The 18,394-nt window shown below is 40.2% G+C and overlaps 1 protein-coding gene across 2 annotated transcripts in view; it reads left to right on the forward strand.

The window, feature by feature from the left end:
- The first annotated feature begins 5,325 nt into the window (after positions 1-5,325).
- Positions 5,326-18,394, forward strand: part of slc9a4 (solute carrier family 9 member A4) — a 34,366-nt gene continuing 21,297 nt past the window's right edge. The window contains exons 1-7 of one of the 2 annotated variants that reach the window (XM_062975397.1): positions 5,326-5,995; positions 7,664-8,127; positions 10,418-10,677; positions 13,057-13,274; positions 15,796-15,998; positions 16,705-16,791; positions 17,476-17,546. In XM_062975397.1, the coding sequence (XP_062831467.1) occupies positions 5,740-5,995; positions 7,664-8,127; positions 10,418-10,677; positions 13,057-13,274; positions 15,796-15,998; positions 16,705-16,791; positions 17,476-17,546 (1,559 nt within the window). In that variant the 5' untranslated portion in view covers positions 5,326-5,739. The remainder of the gene's footprint in view (positions 5,996-7,663; positions 8,128-10,417; positions 10,678-13,056; positions 13,275-15,795; positions 15,999-16,704; positions 16,792-17,475; positions 17,547-18,394) is intronic. The other variant, XM_062975396.1, reaches the window with a different exon arrangement.

Below are 18,394 nucleotides of genomic sequence, written 5' to 3' on the forward strand. Positions count from 1 at the left end.
CATTCTATTGGTTTGGATTATTTTCTATCTCTTCTCACTCTTCATTTTAAAATATCTGCATTGCACTCCTCCATGCTGATCTTTTAAAAACAAAATGGTTCATTAGAAACATTGTAAGGAGAGGGACCTGGAACAGGACAACTTTGAACATCTGTATGAAAGCTCTCCTATCCCCAGAGTATGGCCCCAAGTTGGATCAGATCCTTTTTGTTTATTCTAAATGAAAAGATGTGTCTGATTGTTATATCTTTTACCCTACTGCAGTGGTTCTCAACCTGGGATCCCCAGATGTTTTTGACCTACGACTCCCAGAAATCCCAGCCAGTTTACCAGCAGTTAGGATTTCTGGGAGTTGAAGGCCAAAAACATCTGGGGACCCCAGGTTGAGAACCACTACCCTAATGTAAAATATATGACAATTTTTTTTGCTTCAGATCCCTTAATCTGCCCTAATGTGTAGCCGTTCTAAGGAACTCATCAGATGCAGGTCCCCTCCACACACTTCTAAGCCATTTCAGGAACGAAGTGCTACAGAGCCCTCTACACGATGTCAAACTACTTCCAGTTGTCATCTTTTGCCTTTCGTCCCTGAAATGTAGTAGAAGTGTAGTGAAAGGGGGTGGAGAAGACAGCAAGAAATCATCTTCTGAGCTCCCAATGTGGGTGGAAACAGGAGAAAGAGGGGGGAAACACATGGGATGGAATGGGATCTGTCAGATTCCTTGGGTCGTTTCAGTTTAGTGACATGGAGCAATAAAAGGGTGGACTGCTAATGCGCCTTCAGACAGTGTGGGTCCCACTGAAAGAAGTGTTTAAAAAGAGTGTCTTATCTCTCCTTTAGTGGAGAGGTTTTGAGGGAAAGCTACTCCAGGGAATGTGGTGCCTTAAGAAAAGTGCCTTAATGCTTCTACGGTGGAAGGAGCTAGAGGGATAAGGACCCCAAGGAAAGTGGTGTCTCAAAAAGGATGGGTATTTTTAAAAGTATCCTTGAAATGAAAGGTGACATCACCTGCCAGTGTGATGGGAATTAAGTGGATGGTTGACTTAGAAGCCAGAGGAGGAGAACTTGTGTTATGTGGGTGAATACATTCTTAGTCTTCTTTAAAGACTGAACCCAATGAAATGGCCATGCAAATAAGATGATTTCTCCCACTTCTCCACATTTTCCTCAGCTTTATATGATGAAGTCCTTACACACTGTTATTTGAAGGGCTGTAAACAATTTCCCAAATGTTGACTGCTTGCCATATGGTGGCCAATGAAACAGAGGAGGCAAGCAAAGTTTGTTGCTATGTGGATATATGAGGGGAAAAGTATACAACTCTTATATTGGGGGACATGTGAATTCACTGGAGTTAAGAAAACCTGCATAATATAGGATAGGTAGTGGAACTCTCTCCCCGGACAGTGGTGGAGGCTCCTTCTTTGGAGGCTTTTAAGCAGAGGCTGGATGGCCATCTGTCAGGGGTGCTTTGAATGAGTTTTTCCTGCTTCTTGCAGGGGGTTGGACTGGATGGCCCATGAGGTCTCTTCCAACTCTACGATTCTATGATTCTAGGTATTTTAAAAATAAAATCTACATTTATTTTGCTTTTATCCTACCTTGCGTTTTCTGGATCTCTGTCTTTGAAAAGATCAAAGCACAAATTATTATGTGCTTCTTCACACATAATAATTCTTTTGGTTTTATTTGTTTTTGTTATGTGCCTCCATGTCTGCTGTGATTTATAGCAACCTTATGGAGGTTTCTTGGCAATGTTTTTTTCAGAAGAAGTATGCCATTGCCTTCCTCTGAGGCTGAGAGTGTGACTTGTCCAAGAATACCCAGTGGGTTTCCATTTACTGAGTGCAGGGCTGAACATTGGTTTCCCAGGACCTCATCACATTGATGAGGCCCAGCATTCCAATTCACCAGCCTCCATGGCAAATTGAGGGGCAGTGGGGCAATTCTGGCACCCTGTGCCCCACCTCACTGCCAGCTGAAGGTTCCCCATCACACGTGGGGAAGCTTCACTATGCAGCTTTCTTCCATGTTAGCTCTGTTGTTCCAAACGGAACATGGGCAGGCTCCCGTGTTGGTTATGCACCATCCTATGATGCTGCTACTCCAGTTGACCTTCAGAGCTCTGCAGGAAGTGAGTCTATGTTGCATGATGGGCAGCGTGGGGCTCCGTGGGTCAACTGGGATAGAAGCGTCCTAGGACAGTGAATTTCCATCATGTGATGAGGTCCCCAGTCTATTCCAATACTCAGAAGAATACGACATGCTGTGGCTTCTGGGGTTTATTATACCCATGATAAATTAAGTCTTTTTGTGGTAATAAAACAACAAATAAAAGGGGGGCACAATTCACATAAGGGATGTTTATTTTTCAGTCATAGTATTTGGAAGTTTAAAGTATTTTCTAGTTTTATTTGGTTTCACCTCTTTTGAGTTTATAAGAAAGGGCACCGAGAGTTTGCTGCTGCTCAGTTGTTTAGTCATCTCCGACTCTTCGTGACCTCATGGACTAGTCCACGCCAGAGCTCCCTGTTGGCCATCACCGCCCCCAGTTCCTTCAAGGTCAACCCAGTTACTTCAAGGATACCGTCCATCCATCTTGCCCTTGGTCGGCCTCTCTTTCTTTTTCCTTCAATGTTCCCCAGCATCGTGATCTTTTCCAAGCTTTCCTGTCTCCTCATGATGTGGCCAAAATACTTCAGCTTTGTCTCTAATATCCTTTCCTCCAGTGAGCAGCCGGGCATTATTTCCTGGAGAATGGACTGGTTGGATCCAATGCACTCTCAGGATTTTCCTCCAGCACCAGAGTTCAAAAGCATCTATCTGTCAGGACCCAGGCTGCAAGGCACCAATAACCATACACAGAGGCCAGATTCTATCTAATATCTTTATTGAAGGAATATATAAAGTTAATAAAAGCAAGTGTATGAAATAGTCCAGGAGTAGACCTTTCAGGAAAGGTCAAAATTAGTCCAAGAAAACAATGTCCAATATGAAATATTAAGGTCCAAAGTTGTAATCCAATAACCGAAACACTCACTTGCCAAGCAAGTGAGGGGAGATGACAAGGTCCTTTAGTCCATGAACTTGAGCAAGGCTAGGAAATAACTTGATACTTGGAACACAAGGCTTGATTCAAGACTACAAGGTAACGAGGAGCAGGAACAAGATCCGTGGAATTACTTGGTAAAATCCGTGAAACAAGGCAAGGTTTAGTCCTGGAAGGCGAGGCAAGGTCCGAAGGTAAACAAGGCTGGGAAGCAGGAGCGAAGGCTTGAGAACAAGGACAAGGCTTGAACAGGAACGAGGCTTGAAATGGAGCGCGTTGTCCAGACACAACTCGCTCCGGAGGCTGACGAATTGACTCCGCGAAGTTACTTCGCGGGTAAAACACCTATATAGAGTCTAACTTTCCCGCCGAGAGCAGTTCTCTGGGAACCAGAAACGAAAGCTAATCTCTGAGACCAGATGTTTGACTCCTTAAAGATTCTCATGGAAAGCAGGCTTAATTGGCTAAATTCTTAGCAGCTATTCTAGCACTCCTGCGCGAGGCCGCTTCCAAACCTCTCTGTTGTTTACAAAACTCATGGCGAGAAAACACAGGAGATGTAGGCTCAGGGTTTGTTTGACATACTTCTGGAACACAACTCTCTTGCAGGTGCAAGGTTCCCAGATCTGGCTGGGAAGAATCTGGCTGGGAAGATTCCAGTTCTGACTGGGAAGGTAAAAAACCCAAGTTTTCTTCTTCATCAGGTATCACCATGTCATGAGCAGGACTACAAGGCCCATGAGTCATCACACTATCTTCCTTCGCTCAGCCTTCCTTATGGTCCAGCTCTCGCATCCATAGGTTACTATGGGGAATTATTTATTTATTTACAGCATTTATATTCCGCCCTTCTCACCCCGAAGGGGACTCAGGGTGGATCACATTACACATATAGGCAAACATTCAATGCCTTTTAACATAGAACAAAGACAAGACAAACATAGGCTCCGAGCGGGCCTCGAACTCATGACCTCCTGGTCAGAGTGATTCATTGCAGCTGGTTGCAGCTGGCTTGCTCTCCAGCCTGCGCCACAGCCCTGGGCCATTGCTTTGACTATGCGGACCTTCGTTGCCAGTGTGATGTCTCTGCTCTTCACTATTTTGTCAAGGTTGGCCATTGCTCTCCTCCCAAGAAGCAAACGTCTTCTGATTTCCTGGCTGCAGTCTGCATCTGCAGTGATCTTCGTGCCTAGAAATATAAAGTCTGTCACTGTCTCCACGTTTTCTCCCTCTATTTGCCAGTTATCAATAGATGTAGTTGCCATGATCTTGGTTTTCTTGACGTTTAACTGCAACCCAGCTTTTGCACTTTCTTCTTTCACCTTGGTGATAAGGCTCCTCAGCTCCTCCTCGCGTTCAGCCACCAGAGTGGTATCATCTGCATACCTAAGGTTTTTAATGTTTCTTCCAGCAATTTTAACTCCGGCCTTGGATTCCTCAAGCCCTGCATGTCGCATGATGTGTTCTGCGTACAAGTTGAATAGGGAGAGTGAAAGTATGCAGCCATGCACTCCTTTCCCAATCTTGAACCAGTCTGTTGTTCCGTGATCTGTTCTTACTGTGGCTACTTGGTCTTTATACAGATTTCTCAGGAGACAGACAATGTGACTTGGTATCCCCTTACAACCAAGAACATGCCATAGTTTATTATGGTCCACACAGTCGAAGGGTTTAGAATAGTCAATAAAGCAGAAGTAGATGTTTTTCTGAAACTCCCTGGCTTCCTCCATTATCCAGCGGATATTGGCAATTTGGTCTCTCGTTCCTCTGCCTTTTCTGAACCTAGCTTGGACAACTGGCAACTCTTGCTCCATGTATTGCCGGAGTCTGCCTTGCTGAGAGTTTAGATGTCTGATATTTCCAAGTACAGTAGAGTCTCACTTATCCAACGTTCTGGATTATCCAACACATTTTTGTAGTCAATGTTTTCGATACATCGTGATATTTTGGTGCTAAATTCGTAAATACAGTAATTACTACATAGCATTACTGTGTATTGAACTACTTTTTCTGTCAAATTTGTTGTATAACATGATGTTTTGGTGTTTAATTTGTAAAATCATAACCTAATTTGATGTTTAATAGGCTTTTCCTTAATCTCTCCTTATTACCCAATATATTCGCTTATCCAACGTTCTGCCGCGCCCGTTTACGTTGGATAAACGAGACTCTACTGTATATACCTGTGTTTTGTAGTGTTTTTCTCATTCGTATCCACTAGATGTCTCTAACATATTTGACATATTTGTAAATGAGAACTACCTGATTTCTACACAGTCAGAAATGATTAAGCTTAGATAAACTGGGGTGAGTAACAGCGGGAGAGAAACCTGCAGAGCAGCCTCTGTATTCAGAAGTTTAGTAGTCCATAGTATTATTACACAACTGTCTTAGCTTAGAAACAGTCATATTGTGCACAAAACTGCATTTTGTAAGAGGCTACCATTGCAATCTGTGCCAGGAGAGCAATAAATTGCAGAATCTGGATCCTTGCCTCTCTAAGTCAAGCTTGGCTTCAAATCGGCTGTTAATGAAGAAAAGCACTTTGGCACAATGAAACCAGCTGGATACAAACTACTTATGTTCCTTCAGCAATCCATGTTCGTAAACATAAGAACAAGAAAATACAAAAAGGCGTTTCTGTGAAAAATACCTGTTTCAGACTTACAGATAAGTTTTCTTCTTCAGTATGGGTAGCCGAAGCCTCCAGTGTGTGAATTTTCTCTGGCTATTACTCTCTCTATCAACTTTGGAGGGCTGTTTTGCTGCCAGCTATGTGAAATTGCCACCCAGGAATGCTAGCTTTTCAGATAAAGCTGACCCATTTGATGCTACCGAATCAGGGAGAGATGAGAGGTTGCATGTTTTCATCGTGGATTATGAATATGTGCAAATACCCTATGAAGTCACCCTTTGGATTCTCTTGGCTTCCCTTGCGAAAATAGGTAAGTCAAAACATTTTGTGTTGCAGCTTTATACATACTTTCCTTGGAAGAAATCTCATGGGACTTCCTTTGAAGTACACATGCATATGACTGTACTGAACATCCCTACATACAAAGGTAAAAAGTATACTTATTAAGAAAATAACATAAAGAAAACATTACTAGCTTGGTAAAATATATTCTGCTCAGTTCAATGGATTGACAATGCTTAATGCAAACAATTAAACAGCCTTGTTACCAATAATGCGACAGAGCAAATGCTAAAGTGTTAATAGTATTAGAAGTGAATATCCTTTGAGTCGTGTAGTCAATAACCTGGGAATAAGGCTCCTTGAATAGAATTTACTTCTGTATATGAAACATTTCAGATTGCAGCATGAGGGTGCTGCAAAAGTCATTGAATGAAAATAACATTTTGGTATTCTGAATAATATGCAGTAAGGTAAAGGCAAAGGTTTTCCCCTGACATTAAGTCTAGTTGTGCCCAACTTTGGGGGTTGGTGCTCATCTCCATTTCTAAGCCGAAGAGCAAGTGTTGTCCATAGAAGCCTCCAAGATCATGTGGCCAGCATGACTGCATGGAACACCGTTACCTTCCCGCCAGAGCGGTACATATTGATCTACTCACATTTGCATGTTTTTGAACTGCTAGCTTGGCAGAAGCTGGGGCTAACAGTGGGTGCTCTCCCCATTCCCTGGATTTGAACCGCCAATCTTTCAGTCTGCAAGTTCAGCAGCTCAGCGGTTTAACTCGTTGAGCCATGAGGGGATCCATATGAAATAGAGCCCCTATATTCACAGGACCTATGTCCATGGTTTCATTTATCCAAATCCAAAAAATTATATTTTCTCTCTCAACATTTTCTAGTTCTTCTAATACAACTCTATGGTATTCTTGGGCCACATTACCTTCATTCCAAAATGGTTTGTTATTATTTGTGGTTTCATGTATTTAGGTGCTGTTCAGGAATGTATTCCTGTGATTGTACTATACTACAGTTTTCTGTTTGAACAGAAGTCACTTTGGCACTGTGATATATGCCTTGAAGCTCACCAAAATTATTTCATGCACTTCAGCTAAAACTCCAGGTTCAATTTCTGGATCAATATGGAGAGGAGCATTCAGTTATACAGTGTGTTTCTATTCTGTAAGTCTTATTCTCAGTTAAGAGTGCATAGGATTGCATGATTAATAGACTTTGTCCCAGTGGCTTTCAGTGACTGAGCACAAGGTTGGGATAAGCACACTATTTTTCTGGAGGGGATTTTCTAACTCAATTGACTTGCAACCTCCCTCCCCCAAATCTATATTCTGGCCGGACTTGTACCACTGTATTCTCAAGATGAAACATTAATCAATTAAAAATAAGATGTTACGGTATTCAATTTAGTGTTCTGCATCTATCATTGTGATACAATACGAGGTATTATTACCTTAAAATTCATTAAAAAGATTTTGGCTGCAGATTTTGTGAAAATTAAATATCAAATATTAAACAGTTAAATTTAGAACATTGTCCTCATTTAAATTTGTAACATCATCCTCAGTTACATTTAAAACATCCTGCTCAGTTACAAGCTTTCGCTTTATAGTACATGTGCTTTTTTCATTATTCTTTAAAAATAACCATTTAATTTGTAACCATTTCCCCATGTCTTTTGTTCCAGGTTTCCACCTCTACCACAAGCTGCCTCACTTCATGCCAGAAAGCTGCCTCCTCATTGCTATGGGTGTCTTGGTGGGTGCAATTATTTTTGGCACTAACCATAAATCACCACCAGTCATGACTACGAGCATTTATTTCTTGTACCTTTTGCCTCCCATTATCCTAGAGCAAGGGTATTTTATGCCAACCAGGCCCTTTTTTGAAAATTTTGGATCAATTATGTGGTGGTCTGCAATGGGGTCTCTCATAAATGCCTTTGGAATTGGTTTCTCACTTTATGGGATTTGCCGGATCACAGTCTTTGACCTCCAGGATGTGGACCTACTTGACAGCCTGATGTTTGGGAGCATGATCTCAGCTGTGGATCCTACAGCTGTCCTAGCTGTATTTGAAGAAATGTCTGTTAATGAGTCTCTTTATATGATGATATTTGGAGAATCTTTGCTAAATGATGGGATAACAGTGGTAAGTACTTTGCAACCTATGTAGAAACTTGGCATTTAAAATGTTGGGTGCTTCATTTTCTGTCATTCTGTTATTTAAAATGATGAGTAATTTACAATAGTGATTAAAGTGGATTTTTGTCACTTATACAATATGACATTTTCATATGGTCTGCCTGCCTTGGTGCACTTTTAAAGTAAGCATGACATGCTCTCCAACATCACATGGATGGAAATCGAGACACATGTGTCTGAGTAACATCAGCGTGGTCAAAGGAGTTTGGATAGGCAACAAAAGGACAAAGGTTATTAATGAGGAAGAATATGCAAAACAACTTCTTTAAACAGAGAAGTCATAGAATTTTTGTAGTAAGCTTAGGAAAACCTGAAATAAAAAAAACCCCAAACCGATAAGCACAGTACTTTGACCATGCATGTGTAAGCATGATGATAAATATTATACAGTATTTCTATTATTCTAAAATCAAAATGTCTGCTCAAAATGACAGTTTTCCCTGAGATGCATTTTATGGATTCTGGATTCATCCCCATCTTTTATAATGTATATTACAGATCAAATCAGATCTAGCTTCTCCATAGCATAATAACACATGGCCTCTTGAGCCAAATGTAGCCTCTCAACTTACTTTCAGGTTGTTCTTACCACAAAAATGGGACAAAGGACAAGTCATGTGCAATGGTTTTTGCTCCAGGATATAAATGGAATGTAGTTAGTTAAGGAAACTATAGCTGGAAAAAAAACCTATAACTATCATAAGAAATGTATGCATTCCAATCACCTTTTAGTACATGTCAGCTAAGATTCAATTTTGTACATACTTCTCCCAACTCACTGGGACTTCTGATTGAATATGTATATGATTAATGTTGCTTAAAGTTGATGTTGATCTAAATGGAACATAGCACTGTGGAAGTGGTTGGTGATGTGTCTTGTTTGATGTCTGCAGTTACAGTTTCTTTCTTTCGGGATGATGTAGCCCTGGCAGACAGGCCTGTAATGAGGGGGTTTTTTTAGGGGTTCAACCCCCCCCCCCCAAATGTTTCAGGTTATAAAAAAAACCTGGTTTACTCATGAATTTTAACATGCTAAGTCTATGAGACGCAAAACATTAAGAGTCCCTCCAGGCACTATCTCAAGCAGATATTGACAGGTTTGTAGCGGGGGGGGGGGGGGTGCTAGGGGTTCAACCCCCCCCCCCAAATTTTCAAAACCCCTCCCGAAATTTTTTTCTGGCTATGGCCCTGCTGGCAGAAGATTAATAAATCACAAGAAAATGGGTGGAGAGAAGAAAGCCAGTAAAACAAGGTCATTAAAAAGTAAATTTATGCAAATATACAAAATAAAAAAAATCATAACTGAAGGGGAAGTGGAAGAAGTTAAATTTTTTGCAACATTGATTATGTTCTAGGGAAATTAGAGTATGGGATGATCTGTGAGAGAGACAGAGATGGCACCTGGTGCACACCTCAAGGAGTGTTAACTCTAAGGGGATTTCCACAGGGGAAGACCCTATTAAATCATAGGATTCTCCCGTGCTTTGTACAAAGTGTGTCCTTTTGCATAACTCAAGAAAATGTTTGCAGTTACACAGTACATGATGCTATACTGTGGAAAGTTTGCAATAGTTTGCTTACTGGGAAGGACAAAACTCCACTCCTTCGTCTCCTTTTACTTCTGTTCACTTGAGTTCAGAGTATATTTGCACTCTGAAATACGTTTTCAGCAATTGCAGTAAACTGGGGATAAAGAGTAATATTTGGATAAGGAAACATACACCAAGATACTGTATTTTGAAAACAGCAGAGAAATAGGAATGGCAGAGGTTTAAGAACGTCATTCCTGCTAAATTGAAACATTTGGAGGAGCTGGCATGGGGATTCTTGAATGCAATTTGAAATGCTATGGAATCCTGGGAGTTATAATTTGATGAGGTCCCAGCACTTTGTGGCAGAGAAGGCTAAAGATTTTCTCTGCCAACTCCCAGAATCCCATAGCACGGAGCCATGGCAGTTAAAGTGGTGTCAAACTGCATTCATTCTACAGAGTACATGCACCCTCTGTTCACAGCAGACTTTGGGTCTGTTTTCCAGAGTTGGCCTGGACAATAGGAAAAGGGGTGGAACAATAAAATAAATAAATAAATAAATAAATAAATAAATACCAGCATATTTTAGCTCAAAAATTTTAACCCACCAGTAATCGAAGGCTTGAGATCCCTTGTCCCGATCTGTGTAAAAGTAGCACCTTGGGGTAACAAAGCGATGAGATATCTATTTATTTCCCTGTTCAGGTCTTATACAACATCCTCATTGACTTTACTAAGATGCATAAATATGAAGAGATTGAACCAGTTGACATCATGGCAGGATTTGCTCGCTTTTTTGTCGTGAGTCTTGGAGGAGTGCTGTTTGGCATTGTGTTTGGTTTTGTGGCAGCATTTATGACTCGATTCACAAAGAACTTCTCAGCCATTGAGCCTCTCCTGGTCTTCATGTTCAGCTATTTGTCATACTTAGCTGCGGAAACACTTTACATTTCTGGCATCTTGGCGTGAGTATAACAGCAACCAATTTTCACCACTGAACAGACTTATCATTTCTGTCTCTATACGCTTAAGTTCTTGCCTGCGTCAGAGCACATTTGAGAACACCCACAGTCCTTAAGAAATAAGACAAGCAAGTCAAATAAGCACCTTCTTTAATATATTTCCTATGTTTATATCTACAAGTTCAGATAAATACAGTTCCAGGTGTTTACTAAGTATTACAGGTGTTTGGGCCAGGAACAGGCTTTTGGAGGGAAGACATTTTCAAACTGGATTGAGTATGTGGCTACCAAGCATGCTCAGTTTGCACTGAAATATATTTTTTTTGTGACAGGTTAAGGCTGCCCAATTAGGGTTTCCTAAGGGTTGTTGAAAGATTTTCCTGCTTCTTGGCAGGGAGTTGGACTAGATGTCCCATGAGGTCTCTTCCAACCCTATGTTCTATGGATGAAACTATGATCATTTTTTTAGCAATTTAGTTTAATTTCTTTCATGTATGGGCCATTTGATGAAAATGTGTAGATATTTGTGCAACAGCATAATATATATGGACTATTCCACAAAATGTAACATTTCCCCACACAAACCCAATTGTTTGCTATTGATACTACTGATGATAATTATGCTAGTCTTGACCTGGTGAAAAAATCTCGAGGAGGCAATAGTTATTTCAACCATTTCTTCAACAATTTAAATGAGATGTATTAACATGATGAGGTACCTGCTCTCACGGAAATATAAGAAATTTACAAACATACATTCCCAGTCATAACTACAGTAACTTTCCCCACTGTTTTCAATGAGTCTGCTGTCCATAGGTGCTATAAATTAAGTTCAGTTATAGAGCACTATTTTTCCCTAGCAAATGTCCCCTAGATTGAATAGTAACATTATGAGGACTATTAGCTTTGTTATCTGAGGATAGTCCTAGTGTTAATCAGAGTGAGAAAACTATCTTATATGGCAGGTGCTGGGCAAGGAAGCAGTTGTACCTACTCTATTTTTTTCTGAGTTCCCTGACCATAATTCGTTGTTGGAAGACAATGGTTTGTGACACATAGACAATCCTGCAATCCTGCTACCCTCAGGAGTGATGCAGGGCACTATCCCATTGCCACTGCTGAAGATCTTAGCTCAGCTCAATGCTGCCATAGAGACAAATGTACACAATAATTTTGTGAATATTAGACATGTTTACTTTATACCACTAATACTCTCAAACAGAGGTGTATCCATGAAGGAGCAACAAAATGAGGACTTGGTCCTCAAATGGGAATTCTGCCACTTGTAGTGAAATTTTCCATCAGTCCCCAAATGTCTAACATTGTAGAATGAAACATTGACAATTTCTCACGCTTAGACTTCTTTTTTATTGCTGTGTTAGCATGTGTTTCTAAATAGTCAACTGCAAATTACTGTATAGCTAGAGATTTGACAGACAGGCTGAAGGAAAATTTCATTTGGGAGACAGACTTCTTATTTGAGAAGGTAGCTTCATTTCTGTTCCCAAACTGCCTGGGTGTTGTGTTGATTGCTTCCATGATAACATACTTCAAATTAGCAACTATAGATCTACAACCCCAAATTAGTTTGCAATTCTAAGCAACAAGAGGAAGGCCACAGTTCTGACAAAAACAACATTGTGCATACAAAAAGTAGTCAGGCTCAGTTTTTTGCGTCCCTGGGCAGATATGACCATACACCATAAAAAAGCTTCCTTAGTCTGTTCCACAGAAGATCTGATGGATTGATAGTCAAGACCAGGCTGTTAAATATAGATAATACTGAGTTAGGCATATTAATTATTTGACTTTGTTAAGAAACCATTTAAACTGTTAAGAATCCTCCCTTGACTAGTTTCCAACATACCTCACAACCTCTGAGGATGCCTGCTACAGATGTGGGCAAAACGTCAGGAGAGAAAGCTGCTGTAACATGGCCATACAGCCTGAACGATCCACAGCAACTCATTTAGACTAGGTTTTCACAGTTTAGTGCCCTCTAGAAAATATAGATAACAGATCACATTGTTCCAAGCCATCAAGCAATGGGAGCTATAGCCAGAAACATCTGGAAAAGGTTGATATAGTTCAGAGGATACCTTGGACTATAACTCCCAGAAATCATCAGCCAGCATGGGTCATGGCTGTCTTGGCTGGTGGATTGTAGGAGTTGTAATTTAAAAATGGAATTTTCCTAGACTCAGCGCTCCTTCTCTACTGACAAGTTTCAACCTCAGGTTGGGCTGTAGTGTACCAAAATCGAAATAGAAATATCCACTATCTCATTAGATGCAAAATCAGGAATGAGGTGCTTAGGGAAAAGGCTTCTAAATTTCTTCCAATTGCTCATTCGTCCTTTCCTTTTTGTTTCTGAATGTACAGGATTACAGCATGTGCAGTGACTATGAAGAAATACGTGGAGGCAAACGTTTCCCAAAATTCCTACACAACAATCAAGTATTTCATGAAAATGCTGAGCAGTATAAGTGAAACCCTGATATTTGTGTTCATGGGAGTGTCCACCGTTGGTTGGAATCATGAATGGAACTGGGCTTTCGTGTGCTTTACGTTGTTCTTCTGCATCCTTTGGAGGGCACTAAGTAAGAAAGAAATATGCCAATAAAGTCAAAGCAGGTGGAAGGTAGTGTTTTACAGGGTTGAAAGCAGGGATGGGCAGAAGGAAAATTGGCATCTTCCCATAGACCTCTTAGAGATGTACAAATGAAATGTACAGAGCATTTTCTCACTCCCAGTGAAAATAGCAAAAAGCAAAACTTCACCCACCCAGCCACCCACCCATAAATTGCGATATTGAAATGAAATTGAAAATGAAAGCTTCTAATCCTTAATGTGCTACCTTAGTCAGGGACAGACAAGGTCTGAAGGAAATTCTCCCTTCCACACATATAGGCCATACTGTGTTTTACCATACCAGACATGATGCCATATCACTCCCACTTGTCAAAAGTTAATATGGGATTGGAAAGCAAAACTTCTACATTTCCAAACAGTTTTTGTATGTGCGTGTATGCACATATAGAGAACCCTCAAAATGAGTCTTGAAATTAAAAGAAGGAGGTTCATGGGGCTTTGGTGCATGAAAGAGAAAAAGTGCAAGACCTTCATGCAACTCACGAGTCACACACTTTCCATCTCTGGCCTAAATCAAGTTAAAAACACCCCTTTCTCCCAATTCTATGCTACCATTTTTCATGTGGCCCTCGGTTACTCTCAGAAGCTTAATAAATATACAGTATATCCAATAAAATTCAAGCCTGCCCACCTAAGACAAAGCTTGAGGAATTGGCTTTTGAGTGATATAGCTGGCCAGCACTGGAATTATAGTGCCATAAGGTAATTTTTCCAATCTTTGAAATGTAATGCACCATTAAACACCAGGAGAGAGGGACTGAAGCCAGAAACCTCAGAGTTGACTGGCTTGACCGGTTTGGTAAGAACCTTGATAGGTGTGTTTCACTGGTCAGGTTATTTCACAAATAACTGTATATTACAAAGACAAGGGATAAGAAATATTCTGAATTGATTGCTTCAGGAAGATAAGTGAAATTTGTTTTCCTAATAAATTAACATTTAGATATACCATTTGAATATGAGCCACCTGGGACCACAAAACAATATCTGTCAAAGACATATAGTGGCAGATAGGAAGGGAGAAACTACTTGCAGGGTAATAAGGGAAAATGGGTAGGCTCACAAATAACAGTTACTATGGGTTAAAGTTGCCTAATGTGGATATATCCCACACTGCACAACAACATTTGGCATAATCTTCCTTTAGTGACAAGAAAAAGTGGTAGAGTGGGCTGCATGGATTAGGTTTGGCAAGATTGACACATCTGTGAGAAAGGTCAAAAAACCTATCTGAGATAGATTCATGTCATGTTGGGTGAAGGACATGTTACGTTTTTGTTGTTTTTAAATCATTAAACCTTGGAAGTGATTAACCAATCATACTGTAATCATCAATGAAAACAAACAAAAAACCAAAGCATCCAACAACATCTGTATCATCCTTTTATTCTTGTAATTATTTGAATCTTGTAAACTAAACTCTATAATTGCCCAACCCTGAGGGATAAGCAAAAAGTAACAACTACTTTTGCAAAAATCCAAGAGAACTAGATTTTCAGGAAATAACCATCTGTTAGGGTAAAATTTGCTGGATCTTTAGTATAATCTCTTATTTTATTAGTTTTCCTATATCCTTATGTAACAGCCTAGAAATTTTAGTCAAAAATCAATTCCAAAAAACTGGGTTGACTTATCCATGGGTCAGTGTGAGTGCTATACCCAAACTCCTATCAAAAAATTATCTGAGAAGAGTAGCGGAAGGCAATAGCTTAGTCAGTCCTGGGAGAACCTAAGAGATGCATTGACCCCTTCTACTCTCCCCACTGTGGTGCCATTTCTGGCCTTTTTGAATGTCTGGACAGGGACATGATGGTGGCTGGCCCCCTGATGTGGCGTTGGCACTTTTCCCTCTTTGCAGAGTGTCCCTTGACTTATCAATGGATCATATCAAAATCCATAATTTTGACCCTCTACTTATGTGTGAGATAAATTTATACTTGAGTATAGACAGTAATCATTAGAAAATTTCTAATTTAATTGATAACATAATTGATGTTAAATAGTTAGTTGATATCACTGCCACTGCTCAGTTATGGATGGTATAAGCATATTTCATTTTCATAAAGGTAAATTTCTAAGTTATGGATTAGACAATTTCAAAGCAAGCTTTCCAACATCTTGCATTTTAGCCTTTACCACTCTCTAACGTAGATGCCACATTCCTATATAATACCTCTTGTGGACATATCAATTCATTTATTTTTATTTTGGGTTGTTGTATGTTTTCTGGGCTGTATTCTCTCCTGACATTTCGCCCACATCTATGGCAGGCATCCTCAGAGGTTGTGTCACCTCACAACCTCTGAGGATGCCTGCCATAGATGTGGGCAAAATGTCAGGAGAGAATACTTCTGGAACATGGCCATACAGCCCGGAAAACATACAACAACCCTGTGATCCTGGCCATGAAAGCCTTCGACAATATATTTTTATTTTGTTAGCAGTGAGTTTCTGTTCATTTTTTTTCAGGTGTGTTTTTCCTGTTCAGCATCAGCAACATTTTCCGGACCTATAGATTCACTTTTAAAGATCAACTGATTATCATCTACAGTGGTCTACGTGGAGCCAGCAATTTCTCCCTTGCGTTTTTGCTTCCTGCAGGTCTCTTTCTTAGAAAGAAAATGTTTATTACTTCTACTATTGTGGTGATATATTTTACTGTCTTTATCCAGGTAAGAATACTTATAATTCATAAGGTAGCATTGCCATTAACTAAGGATGAACTGTGTAATTTGTAGCTGATATTAGGTTGTAACTCTTGTTAACAGTGAAGGATTATAGAAGTATCAGTCTAATAACATCTGTAGGAATGGGTTTCTCATTCTTGACCCAACACAGTCGTAATCAGCCTGTGGGTCCCCAGATGTTTTGCCCTTCAACTCCCAGAAATCCTAACAGCTGGTAAATTGGCTGGGATTTCTGGGAGTTGTAGGCCAAAACACTTGGGGACCCACAGGCTGAGAACCACTGACCTAATGAGCCTGATACGCCTTGTAATCAGGTTTAGATTGGTTAGATCATAGGTTACTTCTCTCCCAATCTATCACACAAAATGGGATATTTCCTCCTGCCCCACTTCCTTTGTCCCTCCCTACAGGGATGGCATAACTGGATGATACTATTCATTCAGACATGTCACCATGGTCAGTAGCCAGTTTGGTTATGTTTGCATATCCTATCTTTCTAGGGGCAGCAGAATTAGGGCAGGAAGGTTCAGTGCTTGTGGTGAACAACTCCATATTCACCTTTTTCCAAGCAAAAGGGCCACATTAGGCAGGATGTACCCACTGATTCGACCATTTCATGTCATTAGGATTCAGCATGTTCTGCTACACAACTGAACTACATCATTGTCTTCTCTCTTTGTTCCAAATGAAGGGAATTACCATTAGACCACTTGTAAAGTTCCTCGATGTTAAGAAGACCAATAAAAAAGAGTCTATCAATGAGGAAATTCATGAACGTGTAAGATGAATTTTAAAATGTATGGTTTTAATTGAAAATAGGATCTTATGGATCAACTTGATATTTTGTCAGATCCTTTGCCACTTTAATCTAGAACAGAGTTGAATTTAGACTTAGGATATATCTATCCTGCAGAATTAATGCAGTTGTAATCAATGAGACCGAATTAGCTAAGGCCTCCTTAAGACCATTACTTTCAATATGTCTGCTTTCAATATGATTAAATTTTGATCCAACTCATTAGATATTCCAAGCTGTCAATCTCCTATCTGCTGCATGGAAAGTCATTTTCTTGTCTCTGAGCTATGTACAAGAATTTTTATTTGTTTCTTGACTTCCAGTGGAATTTAAAATAAGTCTTGACTTTCCAGATGAATATTCAGTTCAACTTTAGTGACACCCAGAGATGGAGGGACCTATATAATTTACCTACTAAACTAAGAATAAGATTAAGACTGGAAATTACACTGACTAATTCTAGGATCTAATGAAGTGGATTGTATCCTCAAAAGAAGTTAATGCAGAGAGAATCCTGCAACATGATTCTTAGCAGTATTCCTATTTTACCATTGAAAATAGTTTTGTATTTCTGTTGGTATACAAAATGTTTATATAGCAGCCTTGTAAAAACTACAGTACTTTAATTTGAAGTTCACTTCTATTTTGCATTGTGTGTGTTTGCAGTTGATGGATCATTTAAAAGCTGGCATTGAAGATATTTGTGGACACTGGAGTCATTATCAGCTGAGAGACAAGTAAGAATGTGTCTGTCAGGTAAAATAACTAAAACTGTTCTTGTAGTGTAGAAAAACAATCCTAGCAAAAACATAAAGTTATCTTGTCCTGCTCTTCCTTCTGAATCTAGCTAGGGTCGGCTGAATTCATGCTGAATTCTTTTCTTATTGTGCTGTACATCTTCACTGTACACATTTTCTGCTTTAGGATTTCCTTAGTAGTACAGCATTATTGGCTCCTGGTGGTGGCGCAGTGTGTTAAAGCGCTGAGCTGTTGAACTGGCAGACCGAAAGGTCCCAGGTTCAAATGCTGGGAGCAGAATGAGCGCCTGCTGTTAGCCCCAGCTCCTGCCAACCTAGCAGTTTGAAAACATGCAAATGTGAGTAGATCAATAGGTACCGTTCCGGCGGGAAGGTGACGGCGTTCCATGCAGTCATGTCGGCCACATGACCTTGGAGGTGTCTACGGACAATGCCAGCTCTTCGGCTTAGAAATGGAGATGAGCACCAACCCCCAGAGTCGGTCACAACTGGACTTAACGTCAAGGGAAAACCTTTACCTTCAGCATTATGACTCCACATTAACTGCCATGACTGTATCCTATAGTATCCTGGGGTTTGTAATTTGTTGTTCTAAATATCTCTCCCTAAATCCAGATCCCAAGTTTCCATGGAATGTTGCCATAGCAAGTAAATTGGGACCATGGTGTTATAACTGCATAGTGTGAAAGGGCCCTGTAGTGGACAAGGTGTGAGCTGACTTTAAAAGCATTATTTGGCTTGGGTCCAGGCAGACCCTATCTACCTGGATGTGCCCAGGAGAGCTCCAAGTTTGTCTGGAGAAGTCCTTCTCTTTGTCTCACTATCTT

This window comes from Anolis carolinensis, chromosome 3 (genome assembly GCF_035594765.1).
Source record: "Anolis carolinensis isolate JA03-04 chromosome 3, rAnoCar3.1.pri, whole genome shotgun sequence".
Taxonomy (NCBI): Eukaryota; Metazoa; Chordata; class Lepidosauria; order Squamata; family Dactyloidae; genus Anolis; species Anolis carolinensis.